The sequence below is a fragment of the Rhineura floridana genome, chromosome 4 (genome assembly GCF_030035675.1).
Source record: "Rhineura floridana isolate rRhiFlo1 chromosome 4, rRhiFlo1.hap2, whole genome shotgun sequence".
NCBI classification, from domain to species: Eukaryota; Metazoa; Chordata; class Lepidosauria; order Squamata; family Rhineuridae; genus Rhineura; species Rhineura floridana.
Genome location: NC_084483.1, coordinates 138,088,651 through 138,112,069, shown reverse-complemented (window position 1 = coordinate 138,112,069; position 23,419 = coordinate 138,088,651). Strand labels below are relative to the sequence as shown.

At 42.0% G+C, this 23,419-nt stretch overlaps 1 protein-coding gene across 1 annotated transcript in view; it reads right to left on the bottom strand.

Moving 5' to 3' along the window:
- Positions 1-23,419, bottom strand: part of RYR2 (ryanodine receptor 2) — a 725,812-nt gene that overhangs the window by 318,345 nt on the left and 384,048 nt on the right. Inside the window, exons 34-42 of the mRNA XM_061624580.1 lie at positions 21,512-21,671; positions 21,246-21,332; positions 15,720-15,946; positions 13,378-14,179; positions 9,046-9,246; positions 7,363-7,468; positions 5,937-6,080; positions 2,010-2,283; positions 126-240 (exon numbers count right to left, since the gene is read on the bottom strand). Of these exons, the coding sequence (XP_061480564.1) occupies positions 126-240; positions 2,010-2,283; positions 5,937-6,080; positions 7,363-7,468; positions 9,046-9,246; positions 13,378-14,179; positions 15,720-15,946; positions 21,246-21,332; positions 21,512-21,671 (2,116 nt within the window). The remainder of the gene's footprint in view (positions 1-125; positions 241-2,009; positions 2,284-5,936; positions 6,081-7,362; positions 7,469-9,045; positions 9,247-13,377; positions 14,180-15,719; positions 15,947-21,245; positions 21,333-21,511; positions 21,672-23,419) is intronic.

The following is a 23,419-nucleotide window of genomic DNA, read 5'->3' as shown; positions in this document are numbered from 1 at the left end:
ATTGGCTACAGGTAGTTTATTCCTTAATAGCACCAAATGGGATTTTGGACCTCAAGAAAAGTTAAGCTGCTAAATCTGTCTAGCATTACAGTCAATATTTTAAATGTCTTCTGCTAGTACCGTACCTTTGACTCCCCTCCTCCAAGTACATTCACCATTACTTCCATTACAGTCTCATGCATCCCCAATGCTCTCATAAGATTAGGATGTTGGTAAAAAACTTTATTGTTCATTATATCTCTATGATGAAAAAAAAATCCAAATATTTACAGACATTTAAATGGTTTTATAGCAAGTAGTTTTAATTATCTCTCTTCCTTGCCATGTAAGACAGAGAATTTTAAGAAGGGATGCTCTGTACAAATTATGTGGGTTGTCATTCTGCATTCAATGATAGATAAAAATTGCATGAGAGATGGCAGCAAAAGTTGGATTTAACTTATCATGTGCATCCAGTTATGAAGTCCTAACGAAATCTAATCTCACACTGGGTTCAATAAATTCATTTTCTTTTAATGAGTCTCTCCTATTTTAGATACAGATATAGCAAATTTCTCTAAATTGAGATACCACTTCAGGAAATTGGATTAAAGTAAGAATTTGTTATTTTAAAAAGCATAAATCTAAAATGAAGAGATTTAAACTACAATCCTATATCCATTTACCTGGAAGTAACTCGGTGGAATTTACATCTGAGTAGTCATGCAGAGAACTCTTCTGTACTAGGCTCGGTATCAGTTCAAATACTTAAACAGTCAATTTGAACACCTCAGTAATTATATGACTATTAAAATGGCTAAGTATTTAAGTATACATTTTCCTATGCAATTTGAAAGAATAAAAAACAAATATAAAACATACACCATTTGACAATTTGAAAGTAGAATACATTATATCAGGACAAGTATTTAAAGGGACATTTTAGTCTAAGCAAAAAACCATTTTGACCATGATTTCTTACTCAGTGAACTATCTTCAGGAAGACTACCCAAAAGCAAAGCCTGTACTAAACAGTCATAATCCTGGAAAAAGTCAGACGGTTGCATGGAGGAACAAACAATAAATAAATGATTGGAATAGGACAATTCTCAAGTCCATGTCCTCCCAGCCTGTAAAGGCAGGCAGCCATCCCACTGGAGCAGAGCTTGGAAAAGTTACTTTTTTGAACTACGACTCCCATCAGCCCCAGCCAGCATGGCCACTGGATTGGGCTGATGGGAGCTGTAGTTCAAAAAAGTAACTTTTCCAAGCTCTGCGACTGGAGGCTGCCAGACAGCTTGGGCTGAAGGATTGCCTGGCAGCCACAGATTGGCTTCCTCAATAGCAGGCAGCACATCATCTGTTAGTCTGCATTCTGTCCACCTGCAGAAAGGCCAGCAGCACCCCACCAGAGACTGCCAAGTGTGTTTATGCTGATCAGTGAGGCAAGGAAGCACCCACCTGACTAGACAACATAAACAGAACATTGTGACAGAGAATGGGGTATACTAGAGATGTATGATCCTGGCTATCCAAGATAAACTGAATCAGGCACATTCAAGCTGATGATCAAAACACCAAACACCTACCCACCCTTGAGAGTATCAGTGTTTGGAGGGACTGCTTGAAGGCCCCCAGAAGATTGCTCAGACATCCTTAACGCACTGTGAAAGATAGCTTACTCATGATACACAGAAAAACTTCTTAATTTATAAAAAGAGAGTGCTAAATACGTTATGTCATTCTTTTCTGTACACTGCCTATTCCTGCTCCATGATGTTCTTCAAGGCAACTGGACATAGTACTAATCACTTCAGACGGAACATAATCTGGAAGATTATCCTAACCAGCCAGAGACAACATTCCACAAAGTTCTTGACTGCTATGCCTACACTGTTCATCAGGTCACATGAACATTGACAAACTGAATTAAATTTCAGGAGGGTTAGTTTTTCCATAACTTCTTTGACCTACCATTAATCATTCAACAAATGAAGAGTAACATATTAATAAAGAGAAAGAGGTTTTACCCTAATCCACGAATCATAAGCTTTTCTTCTTCCTTGCCCATTCTGACACTGAGGAGAGAACGGATTTGACCAAGAGATTCAAGCAGGTTGATTGTATCTTCCACAGATACACCATTTATAGTGTATGTCTTTGGCAAGGCTTGAACTAGGCCACCAACTCCATCATATTGGCGGTGTAGCAAAACGAACATAGCCCTCACTAACTCTGAGTCTTCTATTACTGATTCTTGAGCCCATCGTACCATGGTCTCTGAGATCAACTGTTGGAGAGTTGCTAAATGTAGAAAACATTAAGTCAAACATGTAGCAGCACTTTTTTCACCTTAAACAGCTAATTAAATGTAATATGCTATACCTATCAGAATTAGAAATTCAGAAAAATTCCTTTATTGAATTTTCTTACTAACACAAGGCATTAAATAATACACAGTTAAGTCTAAAAAAGAGATTAGGGAAACAGAAGCAACACAAGATTTTAAAATATTACTGTCACATTCACCTATTAAAACCTTCCTAAATCAATTGCAAAACCCCCCACAATATACCATCTAAGTATTTTAAAAAGCCACGCAGAACAGCAAGATAATTCCTTAAATTCAAATTAGAAGCTGCAAGTAATTGGTGATTTGAATACAATTACAGTAGGGCCCCGCTTCTTGGTGCCCTGCTTTTTGGCGTTCTGTTAATATGGCGCCAGCGGGGTGATCAGCTGGAGGGGGACTGGAGCTCCCCGCTCTCCAGCTGATTGCGCCGGAGGAGGGGAAGATCAGTGCTACGGCCGATCTTCTCCTCTTCTGGAGCGATCAGACTCCCCCACTTGAGCTGATCGCACTGGAGGAGGGGAAGATCAGCTGTAGCGTGCTACAGCTGATCTTCTCCTTGGGGGCAGTCAGACTCGCGCACTCCAGCTGATCGTGCCTGAGGAGGGGAAAATCAGCTGTAGCTCGCTACAGTCGATCTTCTCCTCTTCTGGCGCGATCAGACTCCCCCGCTCGAGCTGATTGCACCAGAGGAGAGGAAGATCAGCTGTAGCGTGCTACAGCTTATCTTCTGCTCCTCAGGGTGGTCAGACTCCCGCACTGCAGCTGATCATGCCAAAGGAGGGGAAGATCTGATCTTCTCCTCCTCTAGTGCGATCAGCAGGTTAGGTTCCAGACCCCCACACTACAGCTGATCTTCTCCTCTTCTGGTGCGAACAGGCTCCCGCTCGAGCTAATCACACCAGAGGAGGGGAAGATCTGATCTTCTCCTCCTCTAGTGCGATCAGCGGGTTAGGTTCCAGATCCCCGCACTACAGCTGATCCACTTTTCAGTGGTTTTCACTTTCCAGCGGGGGTCTGGAACCTAACCTGCCATATGAGTCTGGCCCTACTGTAGTTGTTGAAAGCAAAACAAGGTCAAGGGCCTAGCAATCCTATACTTCAATTACAGTTGAGGGAGGGGCAAACACCACCACCACATCTTCATAATGGCCACTGTATCTGATGCATGCTGCGCCTGGGAGAGAACACTAATAGCTTGATTTTTTTTTAAAAAATGCTGTTAAAATGTCAGATACATTTCCAACATCCCTCAGAACACTGCCAGCCCCAATGCAGTCAACAGTGAGGAAGGCAGCCCATACAGAAGAAGCCAGGGTCATTTCCGATAAATTGATACATCTCCAACTTACAAAAAATGCGGAGAACCATGCAGCATCCACAGGCAAAGGGACTCAATGACATTATTTGCTAAAGCAGGCACACATACATACAAGCACACATACATACATTCAGGAATACACACATTTTCTTCTCCCCCCCGCAATATAATGGAAGAAGGAAACCAAAGTAGGCAGTAGACACAAGCACAACAACTTTGTGGTTTAGTCTACCAAAAGAGGCATGAACACACAAACATGTTCAGGAAGTTGTTGGTTCACATTCATACTGGGAATGTTTTTACCCTTTTCCAGTAGGTATCATTCATTGAAATAGGGATGGTAGTTCAGGTTTACAGAAATTTGTGAAGAAAAAGAGATTATGGTAATGGAATGAGAGATAGCTATTAGGTCTGTGCATGGACCCCCAGATACAATTTGTGGTTCTGATTTGTAAATTTAGATCATGTCCAATCCAGACCTGATCCGAACCGATCGAAATCCAAATTCGTATCACAATCCAGATATTACAAATCTCTGGAAAACCCATTGACTTACATTGCAAAACCAAAATGGCCATACCTTTCTTGTTTTCTAACCTAGGGGTATGAAATTTGGATACATGGTAGGTGCTATATAAGGGATAAAGTTTAAAATATTTTAAAATTAAAATGGATATAAAAAAATGGAAATGGACTGCCTTCAAGTTGATTCCAATTTATGGCAACCCTATGAATAGGGTGTTCAGATAAGCGGTATTCAGAGATGGTTTACCACTGCCTTCCTCTGAAGCTGAGAGGCAGTGACTGGCCCAAGGTCACCCAGTGAGCTTCGTGGCTGTGTGGGGATTCGAACCCTGGTCTCCCAGGATGTAGTCCAACACTCTAACATTTGTTTTTTCACATAGGGACATGAAATTTGGTGACATGATAGCCCCTATAGAGGAAATTAACTGCCCTGCCTGAAGTCGAAGGACTCAGTTTCAGACACTTGTGTTTTTTTTCTCTTTCTATTAAAGTTACAGATACATCAAAAGCAGTGCATCTCATTAACCTAACTACGCTTTCTAGGAACTTTTGCCCTGAACTAACACTGACTAAGCATATCTTCATGGTTCTAAGACATTAACTCAGCAACTAGGTTCCTCCCCAAGTCTCCTTATATAGGTTTGGATTTCATGTACACAAGCAGGTTCCTCCTCAGCTCAGGCTGTTGAATTTTCCATCTCAAACGCCTCCAAGCATGGGATGGAGGTGGTTTGCTCTCAGCTTCTGTCTCTGACAGAAGGGGGCTGCTAGCTAACAGATTGGGTGGGGGAAGCTGAGCAGAGCTCAGTTGGGAAACATCTGACATGTAAGGTTGAATCTCTGGCGGCTCTGGTGCATCCACAGGGGGGTCAGGAGCTGAGGGGGCTGAGCTGTTCAAGACAGGGGCTGGGGCACCCTGTGAGTCCATCCTGCTACCTGCCCCCTCCCCAGGTTTCCAGTCCAAGTCCTCATCCTGTGTTTCATCCCTGTTTAGCTCCTGACATTAATCCTGCCAAATTTCAGGTGGGTAGCTCCAGGACTTTTCATGCTAGCTATCTTTAAAATTTGCTTTTTCCAAGAAAATAATGATGAATACAGAGAGATGTGGCTAAAAATGCCCACAAGGTTTAATAATCATTCTTAGCAATGAGAATAGAATAAAATAAATAAATAACACAGGCAACACTTTTTTAAAAAAAATATGTAAGCAAGGATGGGACTAGGGATTGCGAAGAATAGACAACATACACTAGCTGAACAAATGCCACCCAACCCCCACCAAACATTTCTATGAGACAGAACTTACATAAGATTTCTGCATTTCACTTCACCCCTTCCAAACTCTGTGTCTGGAGAGTGTTGGGTGGGATGATAGCATTCTAGCCTTGCTCCCTCTCTCCCCACCCTGGTGTTTTTCTTTATATGATGTAATTGCTCCATTTCAGAGACACCTTGTCTGGCTTTGAGGCTGTTTTGAGCTACAGATCTGTACAAACCTCTACAAATTGACTCAGGACTAGCCAGTCTACTCTGTAGAGATTTGCAGCTGCTTCAGCCCCATCTGGACTGGATACAAATCAGCCCGAATTGGCCCAATTTGGTTTGTGATTTGTACAAATCCAATGCACAGCCCTAATATTTTCCCCAATATACATTTTTGTACACATTAAACTATGCTTAGATGCAGAGAAACAGCTTAGACATTTTTGATGCCATGAAGTCATCATGGTTTTTATGATACTGACATTTTATGTTACTTACATGGTTTCTTAGCGTCATAATCAATTGGCTTCTCTGCTTGCTTCTTTTTCAAGTGTGTGACTCTTTCCACAAGATATAGCAGGCGCCCTGTGATAGTTAAATCACTATTTCCATCCAGAATTCCATCCTCATCTAGCTGAATTCCTAGAGTTTAAAATCCAAATATATAGTAGATGATTAAAAATAAGTCAAAACAATATTCTCTTTTGGAGGCCCAAGATAGGCTGCTAGCTTGGGGTTCCTTCTATTCTGATCAGGTGGCCCCCCTGGCAGCTGAAGGGCAACCTTAATTTTTTTATCCACAATGTGCCAGAACCAAAACTTCTCTCTTATAATATTTAGGAAAAAGAAATCTGGCTACTGCAGCTGTGGCTACTAAGGGGACCAAAGCAGGGAGAAGGATACTCAGACTACAGTGGAGCTCCCACATTCATCACCAGCAGCATGGACTAAAGCATTTGCCCCAGCATGCTGTATGGTGGTGCCAGGTCACTTCTGCAAATTTTCTTATTTTTAGCTACCTTTAAATGAAGCCACAGTGTTGTTTCAAAGAGTAATGCAACTATTGCAAGAGAAAGCTAGGCATTTTATTACTATCCCATCATGATTGTCAGTTGCTTATTTTACAGCCTTGCATAGCTTCTACAGGCGCTTTCACATGCCTGCAAAAAGGTACTTTAGTAACCCCCAAGTTCAATGAATCCAGACTAAAATGTCTTCCACTGTCATCAAAGCTGAATTTTCCATATAGCCTATGGAATTTCTCACACATCAAAAGTCAAGCAACATAATGTCAGTCAGCCAAATCCTATTGGCCATGACTTTTCTCCCTTTCCCACTCATAATGACCTACCTGTGCACCAGTCACTAGAACAATATTAGCATGAGACTGCATGTTTTGGTAGGCAAACAGGAAGGGAAAATGATACAGACCAATGCAGACTAAGGCCTTATTATTCCTCTAGGGCAATATTAGCATTCAGCAAATGGAATACTCTATTTATTTACTGCCTTTCTCCTAATGCACTCAATGAGGTTTGCAATTTAAAATAATTGTTTGAATACAGGTTAGAATGTTTTTATCTGAACCAAAAATCCCATTGTGTCGTAATCATACTACAATCATAGAATCATAGAATAGTAGAGTTGGAAGGGGCCTATAAGGCCATCAAGTCCAACCCCCTGCTCAATGCAGGAATCCAAATCAAAGCATTCCCGACAGATGGCTGTCCAGCTGCCTCTTGAATGCCTCCAGTGTCGAAGAGCCCACTACCTCTCTAGGTAATTGGTTCCATTGCCATATGGCTCTATATACTATACAATATACTACAGCAACTTTTAATTTGAATTTTCTAATAAAATTGATGAGATCATTTTATTTGTTTTAGCATTTGGGAGAGCAAGAATACACAAAGTGAAGACTTACCACAGTGTGCCATCAGATCTTCATGAAAATCCAAGAAGTGATCCCTTATTTCTTCAGGACAAGGACAATCATTTTTATCATCCTTAAAATTCAGCAGCATATTAATCTTCAAATAAGAAAACAAAAAAATAATAATTACATTACCATTTAAAGAATGCTTGTGAAGTTATGTATAGGCTAGAGACAATTACTTTACTACAAGACTGAAAATATTCAGTTCAATTTGAATATTCAGTTCAAATAGGAGTTTAACATTACTCATCACCCTTGATGAGGGAAAGAAACTAAATTTTATTTTAGATGTATTTTGCTTGCTATGGTAGTGCATGCGAGGTTGGTTTTTTATGTTCCAGACCAGTTCACTGTGGGCGATGTTGGGCTGCAGCAGGCCTGCCACTTCCATGCTGTAGTGCACAGTGATGACATTATCATTACTGCCACCAGGGGTCACCACAATTAATGCCTTGCGGCTGAGAGAAAACCCAAGGCAGGTAAGAATTTGGGTGCTTTAAAGATAGTTTATTGTGTTATTTGGCTTTTTAGAGCCCCCTATGTTTGTTTCTGAGCACACGATAAGATAATTTCACTCATATCACTAGTATTAGTTATGCTAACGTAAGTTGTGTGTAAGCTGCCTTCTGAACGTTTGTAGAAAGGGTGGGTGCAAAGTTATTATGATGGAAATTAATAAAAGGCCTGGTGTTCTGCCTTGTCTCGTCAATAGATTATTACTGTCTGTTTCACTTTAGGCTCTAGCTTTCAGTTTCACACATCTCCAGCTTGGAAACTAGTTCATAATAAATATGCTACTCTAATAGCATATTTACAAGATGGAGACAAACTTATTATCCACTCTAAAGACATAGGGCTGTATCCAATAAAGTCCTACTCAAAGGTGACCCATTGACATTAATGAACCTATGTTAGTCATGTCTATTAACTTCAATGGGTCTACTCTGAGTAGGACTGGTACTGAATACCACCCAATGTGTCCAGAAATGTTGGACTCCAAAATTTACCACAACTCTAGAAATACACTAAAGTGCCAAAATTAACTAATAGTAGTCAAGTTTATTGACAACATCTTATAGCAGCAGTAGAAGAAAAATGCTAAATATTAGTGTTGTGCTAAACCCCACTCAGCAATTTTTGCTGGCAGTAGCTAGTGTAAGAGATCCATCAGGACAAACAAAAGAAGGAAAATGTAACCCTCCTTCCACCAGCCTCCTGCCTTGGCTGGTTTGAGCCATCTGGGCTTTGAACATGGCAGACAATCCACCACTGTGCTTTCTTCACCACCCCGCTTAGGATTGCTCTGTTAGAACAAACTGACTCTTCAGCTATGACAATTAAATGGAACCTTGATGTATGGATGCAACATACCTCAATACTAAATGCTTGCTGAAGATCATCACCTTTATACCCTGTCTGTGAGTGCCCAGAAGCTTGCTGTTGTTAGAAACACCAAGACAATTTTTCTGTTCTCATGTCTACCCATAGTCTGATTATGTATTGTTCATGATAAACAGTATCTATGGCAGATTGCCTCTAACCCTGGACAAAATTTGCCAATCTGGGCTTCTACTGGGAGGAAATCAAATACATACATACATACATACATACATAAATGAATAAATGAAAAAAAATGAATATATATAAATAATCTCCTATTTTAAGCTATACCTGTTCCTGTGGTGGAGACCGAAACTCTTTTGTTTTCTTGGCTGTCAGTGCTGCAGACATATTTAATGCCTGCATAACCTCATTGTATCGGAAACGCTGATTCTCTTGAAGTTTTGCTACAAAGTCATCTGAAAATGCTACAATTGCTTCTATCCGGTGGCGTATCTGACAGTCACAAAGGTACTGGAGTAAATGACACATCTGAAAGGGTATGAACAAAAAAAACCCTTACAAAACCTAAAATATTAAAATTCAACTGGTTTATTAAAAAAAAGTTTAGATATATGTAAATTAGGGGCAACTTCTTTACACACAAAATTATTCTCTTTCAATACTAGTAATGTGTGGCTATTCATGCCTCCTTTCATTTTATTTTTCTCATTCTCCTTTCTTTGGAGATATCTATGCCCTCTCCCTTTTTAACACAAATCAAACTCACCCTTTTGTTTTTGACATTTTTCTAAGGCTTTGGTTTCAGGCTTTTATCATCTCCAGTTCTGAATACTGGGGGGGGGGGGATCTATTCCTTGGTCTTCCTGTATCTCAGCCTAAACATTTAATTTTTGTTTTGAATCATGTTGTTCATATACACACTCTCTTTTATTATTCTGTTCTTTGGTGTGTGTGTGTTTTAAAGTAATTTCCTCCACTGGCTGACATTAATCCAGGGTGGGGAACCTCAGGCCCAGGGGGCAAATGTGCCCACCCAGCCCTCTCTACATAGCCCTCTGGACTCTCACCAGGCCACAACTCTCACTACCCCTAAGCCAAACTGTTCTCACATGCCTTTGGTTGTGTATGTGTGTCCTTGACCTATGATGATGGCAGATGGAGAAATGTGGGTGGGCCCCCAAAACCTTTGACATTTGCATGAGTGGAATATAACCTACTGTACAAATTTAAAACTCACATTTGCTACTCTATCCACTTTTGCCTCTGGCCCCATTCACCACTGGCATGCAGTCCCCAGAAGGTTGCCATGAGGGAATGCAGCCCTCATGCTGAAAAAGGCTCCCCACTCCTGCTTTAATCTGTAATTATGCACCATTTTCCTTATTCACTATTTGTTTTCCACTTATCTACTTCCCTCTATGACTGGAACTGTCTTCCTGAAATTTTCTGCCTTCTCTATGCCTAACGTCTAACAGTGTCAACATTAGGAATAGGTCCTAACATTGATACCTCCTGAGGAACAGGTCACACTCCAGAACAGTTTCAGAAGGCTGGAGGGGTGCTGGGGAAGTAGAAAAAGGGGAGTCCACTCATTGTTAAATATCATACTATAATTCTTTAGAAAATGTCTTACTTTTCCTGCTTGGTTTCCTCCTCCCAACCTTTATCAGATATAATTTATTTGAAAGGGGAGGGGAGGGACCCATCCATTTGCAAAAATGAACAATCACTTTTACGCATGAAGGAATGTCTCTGTGTTAATACCAGTAAATTTCTCTCAGCTGAGATAGGCTCCTTCCCTATTGAACATCAGGTCCCTAGTGAAGTCTTTCTTTTTTAAATTTCAAGTAAGCTCTTTAAATGTTCTGGTTTATCCTTTGTATCCCTTTTGTAATTTCATTGTACACCACTTAGATGCTATGGTGTTAAGTGGTATATAAATTATTGAAATCAATAAAAATAAAATACACACAAGTCCCATTATGTTACATGGGATTTACTCTCAGATGTGAACCAGTGTGAGTAGCAACTAGAGTGTCTGACTAGGACTGGGGAGACAGGTTCAAATCAGCCAGGAAGCCTCCTGGGTCCCAGTCATCATCTTTCAGCCTAACCCTAAAGGATTGTTGTGGAGATAAAGCTGGGGTGAGGGGTGATCACATATACTGCCTTGAGCTCCTTCACAAAAAGAGTGAGATATAAACGCCTCTTTGTGAATACTGTGATTTCCCCATCTTTCATGCTCTAGGTATGCTCCTAATTAGTTCAAATTCTGGATTAAGAACACCTATGATTATCACTGGGGCATACATAATATCAAAATACAGTTAAGGTCACCTTCTATATCAGGGGTGAACAGATTTTAGGTTTGCGTGATCTACCTTGTTTTCAATTAGAACCCCAAGGTCCACCAATCAGTGCCAGACCAAAACTGGTGACTAAGGAGACAGACACACTACAGTCAGGAAGCAGACTAAACAGTTGCCTGCTGAACTCTGTGAGGAATATGCTGAGATGGCTGCATATATAAATATATATCGACATCTGAGCTACTACAAATCAGGGATACTAACATGAAGCCCAAAAATAACAACCAGAACACCACAAATCTAGCCAAAATCAGCCAATACTCACATTCAACATTATTCACTGAGGCCAATGATAAGGGGTTAGCCCAAGGTAAACCATTTAATCCATACCAGAGAATCCTTCACATCCCTTTTTTCCTATTTGCAATTTTTGAACAACAGCATTTTTTAAAACATTCTTAAACATAATGCCCCATTTTGCATCTGGGGAACACTGAGTTCAGAGATCTACAGATTGGATTGTAAGACTGCAGAGGACAGCACACCATTTTTAGCACATTCTTAACACTGCTAAAACAGTCTGACCTTATGCATGTTTAATCAGAAGTGGTTAAACTGACTTCAATGGGATTTCCTCCCAAGTATCTGATGGGGAATTTTATATATACATACATGTATAGCTAATGGGGAATTCAATATACATAAACAATGAGCAAAATATATTCTTTTATAAAGCTATAAAGGTTCATAACATTTTAATAGTTTAGTAGGAAGCCAGATCTTTTTCTTCTTGCAGCTGTCTCCTTGACTATGCTGGTTGCTTGGAACTACTAGTACTCAAAACAATTGATAACAAACACTGAACATCCCTGTACTCTCCAAGACGTAGAAAGGATTGCATTAACTAAAATGCTTAGCTCATAGCGAAAATGTACTTTCATGTGAAGTACTGAACATTGCCAAATTCATTAGAACACCAAAATCACTAGAACATGATGCAGAAAGTACAAAGTACCTGTGGAAATGCCTGTGTAATACTGTCATGTCTGTCATTCTGATGTATTAAAGTACAATGTACCTGTGCAAAATGTCTGTGTAATACGATCATGTCTATGTCATTCTGATGTGTTAAATCCTGATTGGTAGATGCTAAAGTCTTTGTCCTGAAATGTATAAAAACCCCAGGCAAACAGTGCCAAGTTGCAGTCCTCTACTCACTAGGTGGGAGACTGACCAAGTGTACACTTGTCATCCAATAAAGGCCTACCTTTTTGCTGCAAGTCTGTCTCTTCAAAATTTTTATTCAAGGACCCCCAGCAAAAGATCTCAATGGAGAAATACAAAATTCTCCAACATATCTGCATATAGTTGCAGACTTAGATATTAAACAAAAATAAAATGAACACAGTTAGTATGAGGCTTACTATCAATGATTAAATATTGGTACCAAAACCACACATCACAAAAATCTTATTTTGCTGAAAATTCCTACAATTTGAAGATTTACACCTTTTTGACGCAATGAGGGCAAATTTTATTCCTGTATCTTTGATCAACCATAAAGGTTTGCCACAGTAGCTAGTCTGAGAAGATTAAAAAAGGAAAACACAACACAAAAAAGAAAAATGTGGTGGCAAAGGGGTGAGATCGGTGAGCCATGGCAAGGAAACTACATAGAACAGAATGGGAGGACTTCAGGAATGGGAGAGCACAGGACGTAATGCAAAACTATCTAATTCACAGTTCCTAAAATGATATATGAACCCAAACACAGCTATCCTTCAAAATTCACACTTCTCTGAATTTTGCGGTGCAGATCTCCAACAAAATAAATGTGTACAAAATGCATATAGTGGGGAAAGGCTGCATGAAAACGCATATATTAAGTATAATAACATACAAAAAGCATTATGTTAGGGAAAATTGCTTGCAAAAATGTGTATAGTAGAAGTGTGCATCAAAATGCTACCAAATTTTCATGAGGACTTATAAAAAAACCCAAAGCAGTGCAGAACCATGGCAAAGGAACTTAAGAATTGACAAATGGGAAACACAGAGAAAAACAAAGTTAACAGATTTGTTTGTTAACCAAAACCAAACACCTAAAGAGAGAAAGTTTGAAAATGGCCCTGCCATGCCTCCACTCACTCAGATATTCAGTAGTGGCTGAAAAGGAAGAGAGGCAAAAATGTGCTGATCTACTTCATATCAGTCTGAGATCAATTGGTAGATTGCAGCTTGCCCACCTACCCTGTTCTATGAATTTATAATCCGTGATTTGAAATACATAGAAAAATTAAAGAGGGAATTGCCAAAAAAATATCATTACCATGGACTGCTTCGTGATTACCTGCAATTTCACTGGCTCAGGAAGTTTCACTTGAAGAAGTCCTTCTTCTGGTACCTTTTCTGCCCTGACTTCATCCCCTCCTGCCTCCAAATTTAGTCTATCTGTAACTAGTTCTTTTACTAGTACTCGAGTCTCATCCTCATGGGCTGTGTCTTCCTTAAAAACACTAGGTTCAATCAGCTGCAAGATATACTTCAGGTCTCCATTATGGAAGATCCCCATTATAAGTAGAGTGTAAAAAAGCTTGATCAAAGGAACAAATAGAAACTCTGTAGAACCACCTACTGGATCTCTGACATGAAGGCTGCCCTCCTGAACTGCCTCTGTCAGCATCTCTATAGTTTTAGTCTTTAAAATTTCTAGAGGAAATTCAGGACTGTATTGGTAATATTCATTGTTAATTCTTACAAAACTGGGAAAGGAAAACTGCATTCTGGGCCTCAGGGAGGTGCTGAGTCCAATGCCAGGTAGGCCGTGCTTTTTATTTTCATCAGGAAACAGGGTAATGCTCTTAGTCTCATCTGTCATTGGAACAATAAATTCATTGTTCATCATCAGCCTTGCAGTAGCATAGGTATTAAGGTGAATGTCAATCAGTAGGTCGTAATAGCCTGCACGTAACAAGCCTGGCATATACTTGTTCTCAATTGCATACAGAAGCTGAGACTCATCAACATGGCTGCACATTGCATGTGCAACTCGGTTGTTCCCAAGGGCACAAACAGCTGAGTACAATCTGAGAGTATGGTAGTGGAATTTTAACAATTCTTCTTGTTCTGATAACTCTAAAATATCTATAGACCTGTGCAAAGAAAGAGAAGCAGAAGGTTAAAAAATCACTATGTAGGAAAAGTTAATTATATTACTACTACTACTACTGCTGCTACTACTACTACTACTACTGCTACTGCTACTGCTACTACTACTACTACTGTTCTATAAAATCGATGAGGATTGGTCAACTAACGGATATAAAAATTGTTACTTAAGTCATGTAACAATATATTAACATTAGAAATACTATTAATACAAATAGGACCTACAAGAAAAATATTTAAGCATTGTTTACCCTGCTCTTCAGCCAACAAAGACTTTCAGAGTGGTTCAAAATGATCAGTAATAAGATGGCCCCCCTTCCCTGTTCATCAGATCTATATGATCAATGCAACAATGGGAATCAACTTTGCCCCCTCCCTCTATTCATGTTGTTTTGAGGTTGCTGCTCCCCTTGGCTGATTCTATTAAATCACTCTTCTCTTATCTTGCATTGATTGGCTCAGGATGCTGATGGAGGGATTTGATCTCTCCCAGTTGATGCTGAAGGCAGCCAAAGCTGAACAAAGGTAATCTGAACGCTACAGAAGTGTTTGTAACCAGGAATTGACAGGCCTGTACAGGACACAGTGCTGTTGCTCCTAATGATTTAAGCTGAATATTGCAGGCTGTTTTGAACCCCCCAACATCCGGTAGCAACAAGTAAAGACTAGGAATCATAGTGAGGAAGAGGAACAAGGAAAAAAAATTAAACAGTCTCTTTCACCAAATTTGGAGTGGGTAGGTGTTGGGGCACCATTTGAAAACTTTGATGGACCAAATATAGCATGAAGACTCACCATCTCGATTTAAAGGCCTACTAGGAGGTTACTGTCGCTCAAGAACATCACAACAAGGAAAAAAGCTAGCCTGTCCCATCCATTGACTAGAGGAGGAGCAGTTGCAAGGAGCTTTCTTCCATTTCCCCTGCCAAAAAGAACAATCTGTTCCAACATCCAGTTGCTCTGGGACTACAGAACTAAAGGGAAGAATATTCTGGCCTCATCCATTAACCACAGGTCTAAGGTCTGTTGGGTTGGGAGTGTATTTGTGAGGTGGGGGTGGACTATATTATTGTAAGCTGCTTTGATAATCATTTGATTGAAAGGGAGAATATAAATCTTCAAAGGGTTGTATCTAATTACATAGAAGGCACTTTGATCCAGTGGAGGCTTTCATCAGCAGAACAGGGAGGGAAGCAATTCTAATGAATTCCCCCTCTCCACTGCAGCCCTCCAAGGACCCACCATATCTAGTGCAGAGGGTTTGAAGATCATTTGGAACTTTGTGAGAGGTGAGGCAGGGATTGCAAAGGATAGGGCAAATCAGTATCACTTCCCTCCCTGTCCCACTGATGGAAGCCTTCGCTAAATCAAAGAGCCTTGGTCAGTGGCGGGACACCATGGATACAACCCAAAATAAAAAAAAAATACAGAAAAATAAAAACTCATCCTCCAGAAATATGATTTGTTATTAATTAATGTCACCAGCTTATTTCATCTTCCTTTGTAAATGCAAACAAGGAATACCTGTTTTCTTCTGGAATGTGAAGGGACATGAACTGCAAAGGCTCCAGGCACTGTACTGACCAGCCTTGACGTTCACTGATCCGTGATATTTCAATCTTCAGAAAGTGGTTTGGAACTCTGCTCCAAAGCACATGCGTCAAAAACTGAACATGGAGACGGGGAGGGCACTGGGGAACTGGGTTTTTGTGCTCACTTTTGAAAAGGCCAGCTGACAATGGCATTACATTCTGGAAAGAACAAGGCAAAATTTAAGAGCAGTAGATGTCACAATACAAAACAAATATGATGCAAATCACATTTAATATGTGCAGTGCTAGGTTAGGCTTAAGAAGTGTTTTACAAACCATATCTATATTGGTACCTATATGTCTTCTCCTGAGGGATAAATAATTTCAGAGAGCGGACAAATGAGAACAGAAATATGGGGCCAAAGATAAATGATTAACCATTATTCTCCCACAGTAGAGCCCCAATATTATTTCCCCCTCCACAACCCTACACACAGAGCTGATAAATTTGAAAATACATAAAATGTTTGGACTATAGACATCAGAAAAAATTAAGTTACAGTTGCTCAAAGAAATTCCAGCTAATTGGCATAAATTGTTATTATTCACTGGGCAGTTCCTTCTCTACTGCTATTTGTCTATCTTCTATATTCCACATTTTCATGCTAACGCTAAGTGCTACCAGCCCCCACTCATTATGCCCTGCTCCCAGTCAAGCTGTGTGATAACTGAAAGAGTTTATTGGGGAGGAGGAAGGAGGAATCAGAAAGAGTCTCAAACATTCTATGGCTGAGACTGCTCAAGAACAAGGGTTTGTGAATTTAACTTGACAGTGTGTGCTGGGGGTTTTTTGCCTTTACTATGGTTCTCTGCAGAAAACAAAGAAAATTGGTTCTAGTGTTTCACAAGCTTATGTTGACAAACCTACAAGGACCCTCTTTCCCACTGGTGAAATGGGTGTCTATGCAAAAGGCTTGTGGTTCATTTGGTTTCCAGTCTAGGTTTTACAGTAAAGGTAACTGATTACTGAAAAGGAACAGAGAAAAAATAGAATCCCCACTCCTCTACATAGTAATCTTAGGCTTACATAAGGTAAGTAGAGAAAGAGACCTTTCCACAGTGCTTGATACTGGTTTGAAGGCCTGTGCACTTGAAGAAAAACTTCAATACCAGAAATGAGACATTTGGTCTTACCATGAAATCGGTCTTCTCTGTGCATGTCAAAAGACGATATCAGGTGGGTAGCTAGCTCCACCTAGCGGCTGAAGGCAAAAGAGCATTGTTGAAGTTGCAGGTCCATTCTTTGTCTGTGCCTGTTCCTGCATCAGTTCTCAATGACAAGCCCATAAACGAGGAGGACAGGATAGAAACACACTGATAGAAACAAGGCAACAGAACTCATACACTCTCTGCCCAAGCCCCACTTGTGCTTATAATGGCAGCCCAGCTCTCCTAGGGAGCAGCCCTGATATCATCTTTTGGCATGCACAGAGAAGATTGATTTCACGGTAAGACCAAATGTCTCTTTCCTTGTGCATATAAAATATGGTATCAGGCGGGACATACCAAAGCTGAGCCATGTAGGGTGGGAATATCACTGGGCTGTGGCTACTATTGGACTGAGAGGATGTGCTGTAGCACTCTCCTCCCAAAGGCTGCCTCACCCAACGCATAGGCATCTATTTTGTAATGTTTAATTAAGTTATTGGGCATGGCCCATGTTGCTGCCCTACAAATCTCTATTAGAGGGGCATTGTGAGAAAAGATCACTGATGTGGCTGCCACCCTTGTGGAGTGAGCCACTATCCCAGCTGGCTGGGCCAGTCTTAGTGAGGCATATGCCAAAGAAATGCATGCTTTGATCCACCTGGCTAGTGTAGAGGTGGAAACCTTATTCCCCAGAGATGCTGGGTGAAAGGAAACAAACAAATTATCTGCTTTCCAAATTGCCTTTGTCTTGGAAATATATACTTTAAGGGCTCTCCTCACATCAAGAGAGTGCCAGGCCTTCTCTGAGGGATGAACAGGATTAGAACAGAAGGATGGCAGTACCAGTTCCTGTCGGCAATGGAAGGTAGACAGTACTTTGGGATGAAAGGAAGGGACTGTGCGTAGGACTACTCTATCCTCATGAAACACACAAAATTCTTATGCACAGATAGGGCATTCAGCTCATACACTCTACAGGCCAAAGTAATGGCCACAAGGAACAAGACCTTAAAGGATAGCAGAGAGAAACTTGACGCAAAGGTTCAAATGGAAGTCTTTGCAGGGCTGTTAACACTTTCTGCAGATCCCATTCCCTGTGTCCTGAGATGTGCCACCAAGGCAACCACAATTTTTGTGAATGCCCTGGGGGTAGATAACAGGCCTAATGGCATGGCCCTGAACTGATAATGGTCTTGCCCCACAGTGAATCGGAGGCATCGCCTGTGAGGTGGGAAGATCGGAACATGGAGATAGGCCTCCTTCAGTATCCATTTAGACCCTTTAGTTCCAGTACCGCCCTGAACAATCCGTCTTTTTTTGCAACAGTGAAGAATAGAGAGTAATTTCCCAAAAATGTCTCCCCTGCTGAGACTTTCTCTATAGCTGCAACCTGTATGAGATGGGAAACTGTCTGCAAAACTCTTTCCCTCTTGAGAGGAGAAACTGAAAGTGGGGATGGAATGAATCTCGCCGGAGGGGTGGAAGTGAACTCCAACCGTAGGCCGTACCGAAGAGTGAGAAGAACCCATTGGTCTGATGACGTCTCCTTCCACCGGTGAGCAAAGCGTTGGAGGTGACCCCCCACTGGTGGGATGCTAGCATCAGAATTGATGCTTATTTCCCCACGACTGGGACCCAAAACCCAATCAAATGGGAAAGCATTGTTGAGATTTAAGCTGGTTGTGTTGTCTGTTCCAGAAGGGGCGGCTGGAGCAGGTGTCCTTTGGTCTTCCATATGGCCTGGAGCCCCGAAAGGACCATGGTGACTATAAGAGTGGAATGAACGACAAAAGGACTTTCTGTCATCCCTCTTCCTGGAGGATGGCACTGATTTTTCCTTTTCCTTCATCTTCAAGATGTTAGCTAGGGCGTCATCCCCAAATAACTTGCCTCCCACATAAGGCTCTGAGGTGAGATTTGAACAGGTGTAGGGTCTGCCTCCCAATGGTGCAGCCAAAGTGTTCTTCGTGTGAAGACACCTGCTGCCATTGATCTAGCTGCAAACTGCATGGCATCCATGGATGCATCTGCCATGAAGGTAACTGCCCGAGAGACCTTCAGCAGGGACTTGCGAACTCAGGCCGCATCTTGTTGTGGGTCATCCAGCAGGTCTTTCAACCAGAGCAGGGAGGCTCTAGCAAACACCGAGGAGGCTGTCACTGCCCTGATTGAGAGTGCACTAGCTTCATGGACCCTCCTAAGCCCTTTATCAATTTTGCGCTCAGTAGCATCCTTAAGGTGAGCATCCAAGTCCTTCAGATTCAAGGATGGATTCAGCAAATTCATGATGGGCGCGTCTATGAGTGGGACCTTCAGCTGGTCCATGATGTGTTGTTCCAGCATATAATATTTGTTGGCTATCGATACAGACTTCTTAAATTGTAATGGGACATCAAACTCCAACTTGAGCACTTTTGGGAGAAGAGAAGGGAGCTTCAACACTCTAGATTTAGGTTTTGGATCTGGACATATCACTGAGACCCTCAATGTCGAGGGAGCAGGAGGATCCTCTGCAGAAGTTAGAGTAAGAGCTTCCATCGCCTTGCATGCTAGGGGAAGAAAGTGTGGTTCCTGAAATATCTTGGTGGATGAAATCTCCTCAGATTCAGACTCCCCACTCCATTCCTCTTCATCCAAGATCATTAAGTCGCTGTCTGGGTCAAGAGGTGTTTGTTCTGGGGGCTGAAGGTGCCTGCCCTGAGCTGTGGTGTAGGGATCTGGAGATGCATGGTTCAGAGAAGAAAGCGCAGTTGTAACTGAGCGGCCTGTAGGTGGACCCTGCAATGGCTGTGATCCAGATGGAGCCTGAGAGGGTGAGGGCGTTCATACTTCCTGTGGAAGTACTCAAGGAATAGCTGAAGTGGACAAATCTCTAGCTAGATCCATTAAGAGGGAATCCCTGAGTCGTTCCTTCAGTTGTTGTATTGAGTGAGCTGAGAGTTGTAACTGAATAGGCTGAGTTTGAAAGTAAGAAGACTGGAGCCTTCCCTCCCTTCCCCCTGCCACCTCTTGGATCTGTTGCACAAGAATTGGTTCCTCCAAAAAACCAGTGAAGGCTTCAGGAGAGGAGGAGGTGGAAAAAACAGCATCCAAAGAAGGGTGAGACTGATTACCTTCTTCATCAGATAGGGATTCCTGGTCCCTCTATGTCTTGCAGATGATGCCGTGTGGGGCACTCCCTGTGGTTTCTGCCTGATGAACAGGGCCTTGACTGTCTCTACCAGTCATTTTGTTGATAACAGGCATCCTGCCTTCCATAGCCGCCCCACTCACCATAATCTGTGCCTCAGTCACCTCATGCATGACGGTAGAGGGGTTGGCTACCGCTGTTCCTGGCTGATCCCTGAGCTATGTGACTGCCCTGTGACCTGACTGGGAAATGGCACCAATGCTGCGTCTGCTGCAGGTGGGGGGGAGTAGCTTCATCCCCTTTGAGGGGTTCTCCATTTTGCATGTTGCTTTCCCCATGGGAGGCAAAAAAGGGCCTTGGAAAACTGCGGCTGGAGAAGGCATAGGGGGCACCCCCGCAGGTGGCAAGGTTCACCATTGCCCTCTGAGAAGGCTGTAAATGTGGCAGCTTGGGGGGGCAAAATGCAGACCCACCACAATGGCAGCAGCCATCCTCCTCGCTGGTTTGCTGACTGGGGGAGGAAGGATGGTGGTTGCAGGTTGCTGGAGGAAATGGCACCCACCCATCGTTACCCTCTATGGCTGGAGCACAGGAAAAGGACTGGCCACTGAAGAAGGACCTGAAAAGCCTTGGCATGGTCTGGGTACACTGCCGCCTGCAGGAAGGCAGTCACAGATGTTAAAGCAGCTGCCGCTGAGACTTCCCCCAACAGGAAAGGTAGTGAGGTTTGTGGGGGGGCTGGAGAGGCCGCAGGCTCCCAGTACTGAGGTGGGGGAGCACCCCCTGCTGGCGGCTCCTTGCCACGGAGAAAACTCCCAGGGAAAGAACTCAAGGTCTTTTTTAAAAAAATAATGGGAGGGAAAGGTTAAACAGTAACAAAACAGTAAAGGAGAAAACACTAATGAAAAGAATAACATGAAAAACAGCACACAAGAAAAACAATACAGGCCTGAACCAACGGAGGCAGAGAGAGTCCAACCGTGTTTGCTGAAGGCAAAAGAGAACTGAGGCAGGAACAGGGACAAACAGGGAATGGGACTGCAAAAAAACTTCAACAGTGCTCTTTTGCCTTCAACCGCTAGGTGGAGCTAGCTACCCACCTGATATCATCTTTTGACAAGCACAGGAGAAATACTAAATGCAACAACACAGCACAGAAACAAATGGTTTTAAAATTACCTTTATTCTACCCAATTCAAACTGGAAAACATTGGGGCTTGTAGCTTGTGCAAATACTGCAGGAAATAATTTAGTGCTTGGTTCAACCTAAATAATGAATAAACAGAAATGCATTATAATTCAAAAAGCTAAGTGCATGAAGCAAACATGTCTGAAGATGAAATTTCTGGGAATGGCCATTTACTTTTCAGGAATCATGAAAATTATTATTTTAAAAAAATCAGTCTAGTCATGTATTCTTGAACAAATTACAACAAAAGAATTACCTGATAATAGGTGCTTAACTCTTTGCCATTAGCTGTGAAGGACAGGAGACCAGTTGCAGCATCAACCAAACAACCAATCTCTAATCCATTGTTATTGCGTCCTTGCCCTGGACTCATGCTCTCTCCTGCGCATACCATATAGCAGTTGCTTCGTTTGATACTGTATTTCAAAAGATCAATAACATATGAGATACTATGGGTAGTTTAATGTTACAAACCAAGATCTAACCTCCATTGGGCTGCAATGTATAGATGGACTTCTGTATGTGCATAGGCCACCTCTTTCTCTTGCATGTTAAATTAAACTTTGCACAGCAAGTGGGAAATTCCCACTGCATGTATGAGGTATTTCCAGGCTCACAGAAAAGGAGCTGTTGGCCTTACCTGGACATAATTTCTACTGGAGAACAGACCATCAGATGGGATAACTGCGCCATCTAGCATCAGCAGGCAGGAATCAGCAACCCTTGCGAGACCTCAGACCATTCACTGATGAACAGCCAAAAAGATACTCCAATTATGATAACTTAATACACATTTAAAAGAGAATGAAAATCAGAGACAAAAACCAAGGCAAAAACCTATACATTAATACTACTTCCTCTTAAAACCAAAAACAACTCCAAAGAGAGAAATCATCATTTATCCCATGAAACAAACCCCCTATGAATATTGAGAATAAAACACTTCTCTAAACTTCTTATATAACCTAAACGTGATCAAGAAAACAAAGTTACTCACAACCTTGGGCAGCCAGTCTGTGATTACGTACTTCCCCCAATGGGTGGGTCCTGATGGTCTGTTCTCCAGAAGAAATTATGTTCAGGTAGGGCCAACAGCCCCTTCTCCCTGGAGAACAACCCATCAGATGGGATGTACCAGAGCACCTGAAGACAAAGGGTGGGGAGCTGTCTGAGATTCATCAGGAAATCACACAGAAAGAAGGCCATCAGATATGCTTTAGATATGAATGGTAACATGTTATAGCACACGCCTGCCGAAGGCAGCTTCTGCAGATGCATATAACATGTGAAGGTGCAGGGAGGTGCAAACACTCATAGGCTAACTAATACAAGCCTTAAGTCAACCAGCTAGGGTGGCAGAGGACACTCGTTTACCCATAGATTTTGGATGAAAAGACACTAAGAGTGATACAGCCTGTCAAAATTTGTTCATTGAATATAAATCTCCAATGTTCAACAAATGTCTAGCAAATGTCATGCCCTTTCTTGCAGATGGACTGGGCTGTGACAAAAGGTAGGTAGAATCAGGTCATGTTGGCTACAATATAGTGAGTTCACCTCAGGAAGAAAGCCTGGATATGTACAAAGAATCACTCTATCCTTGTAGAACAAGCAAATGTTTGGCCACAGAAAGGGCATTTAATTCTGAAAATCTCAGTGCAGAGGTAACTGCCAAGTAGTACTTGGAGAACCCCAGAAGGGATCAAGGAATAGTTGCTCTGAGTGGCTTACCTTTGTTTAGAGAACATCATGCAACGAAACTGCACCATGCTGTCCTGCCCAGAGTTCGAGACAGGAGACGGAGGTGAGGTTTGGTTTAATTCTCGTTTTATTAATGTAACGGTTACATCCAAAGCAGTGAGCTTCATAAACCTGTCTGCTCTGACTCACTGCTTTCCCTAACTAGCCTACGTAAACAGTCTCTGCAGCGTGTGTGGAGAGTTGACTCAGCACTAGAGCCTGGGTGGGCACCTGTTTAAGTAGGGAAGGTCTTCGCATGTAAATGACGGCTCCTCTGAAGTTCCACCCTCTGAAAGTCTCTCTTCTCGCCCCTTCTTGTGAGGGGCAGGGGGGCGAGCCTCCAATGGCCCATCTGACAGCGGGGCTTCACTAGGTGCTGGCGCGACCTCAGGGAGTGGGAAGCTGGTTGGCGGGGAAGAGTTTG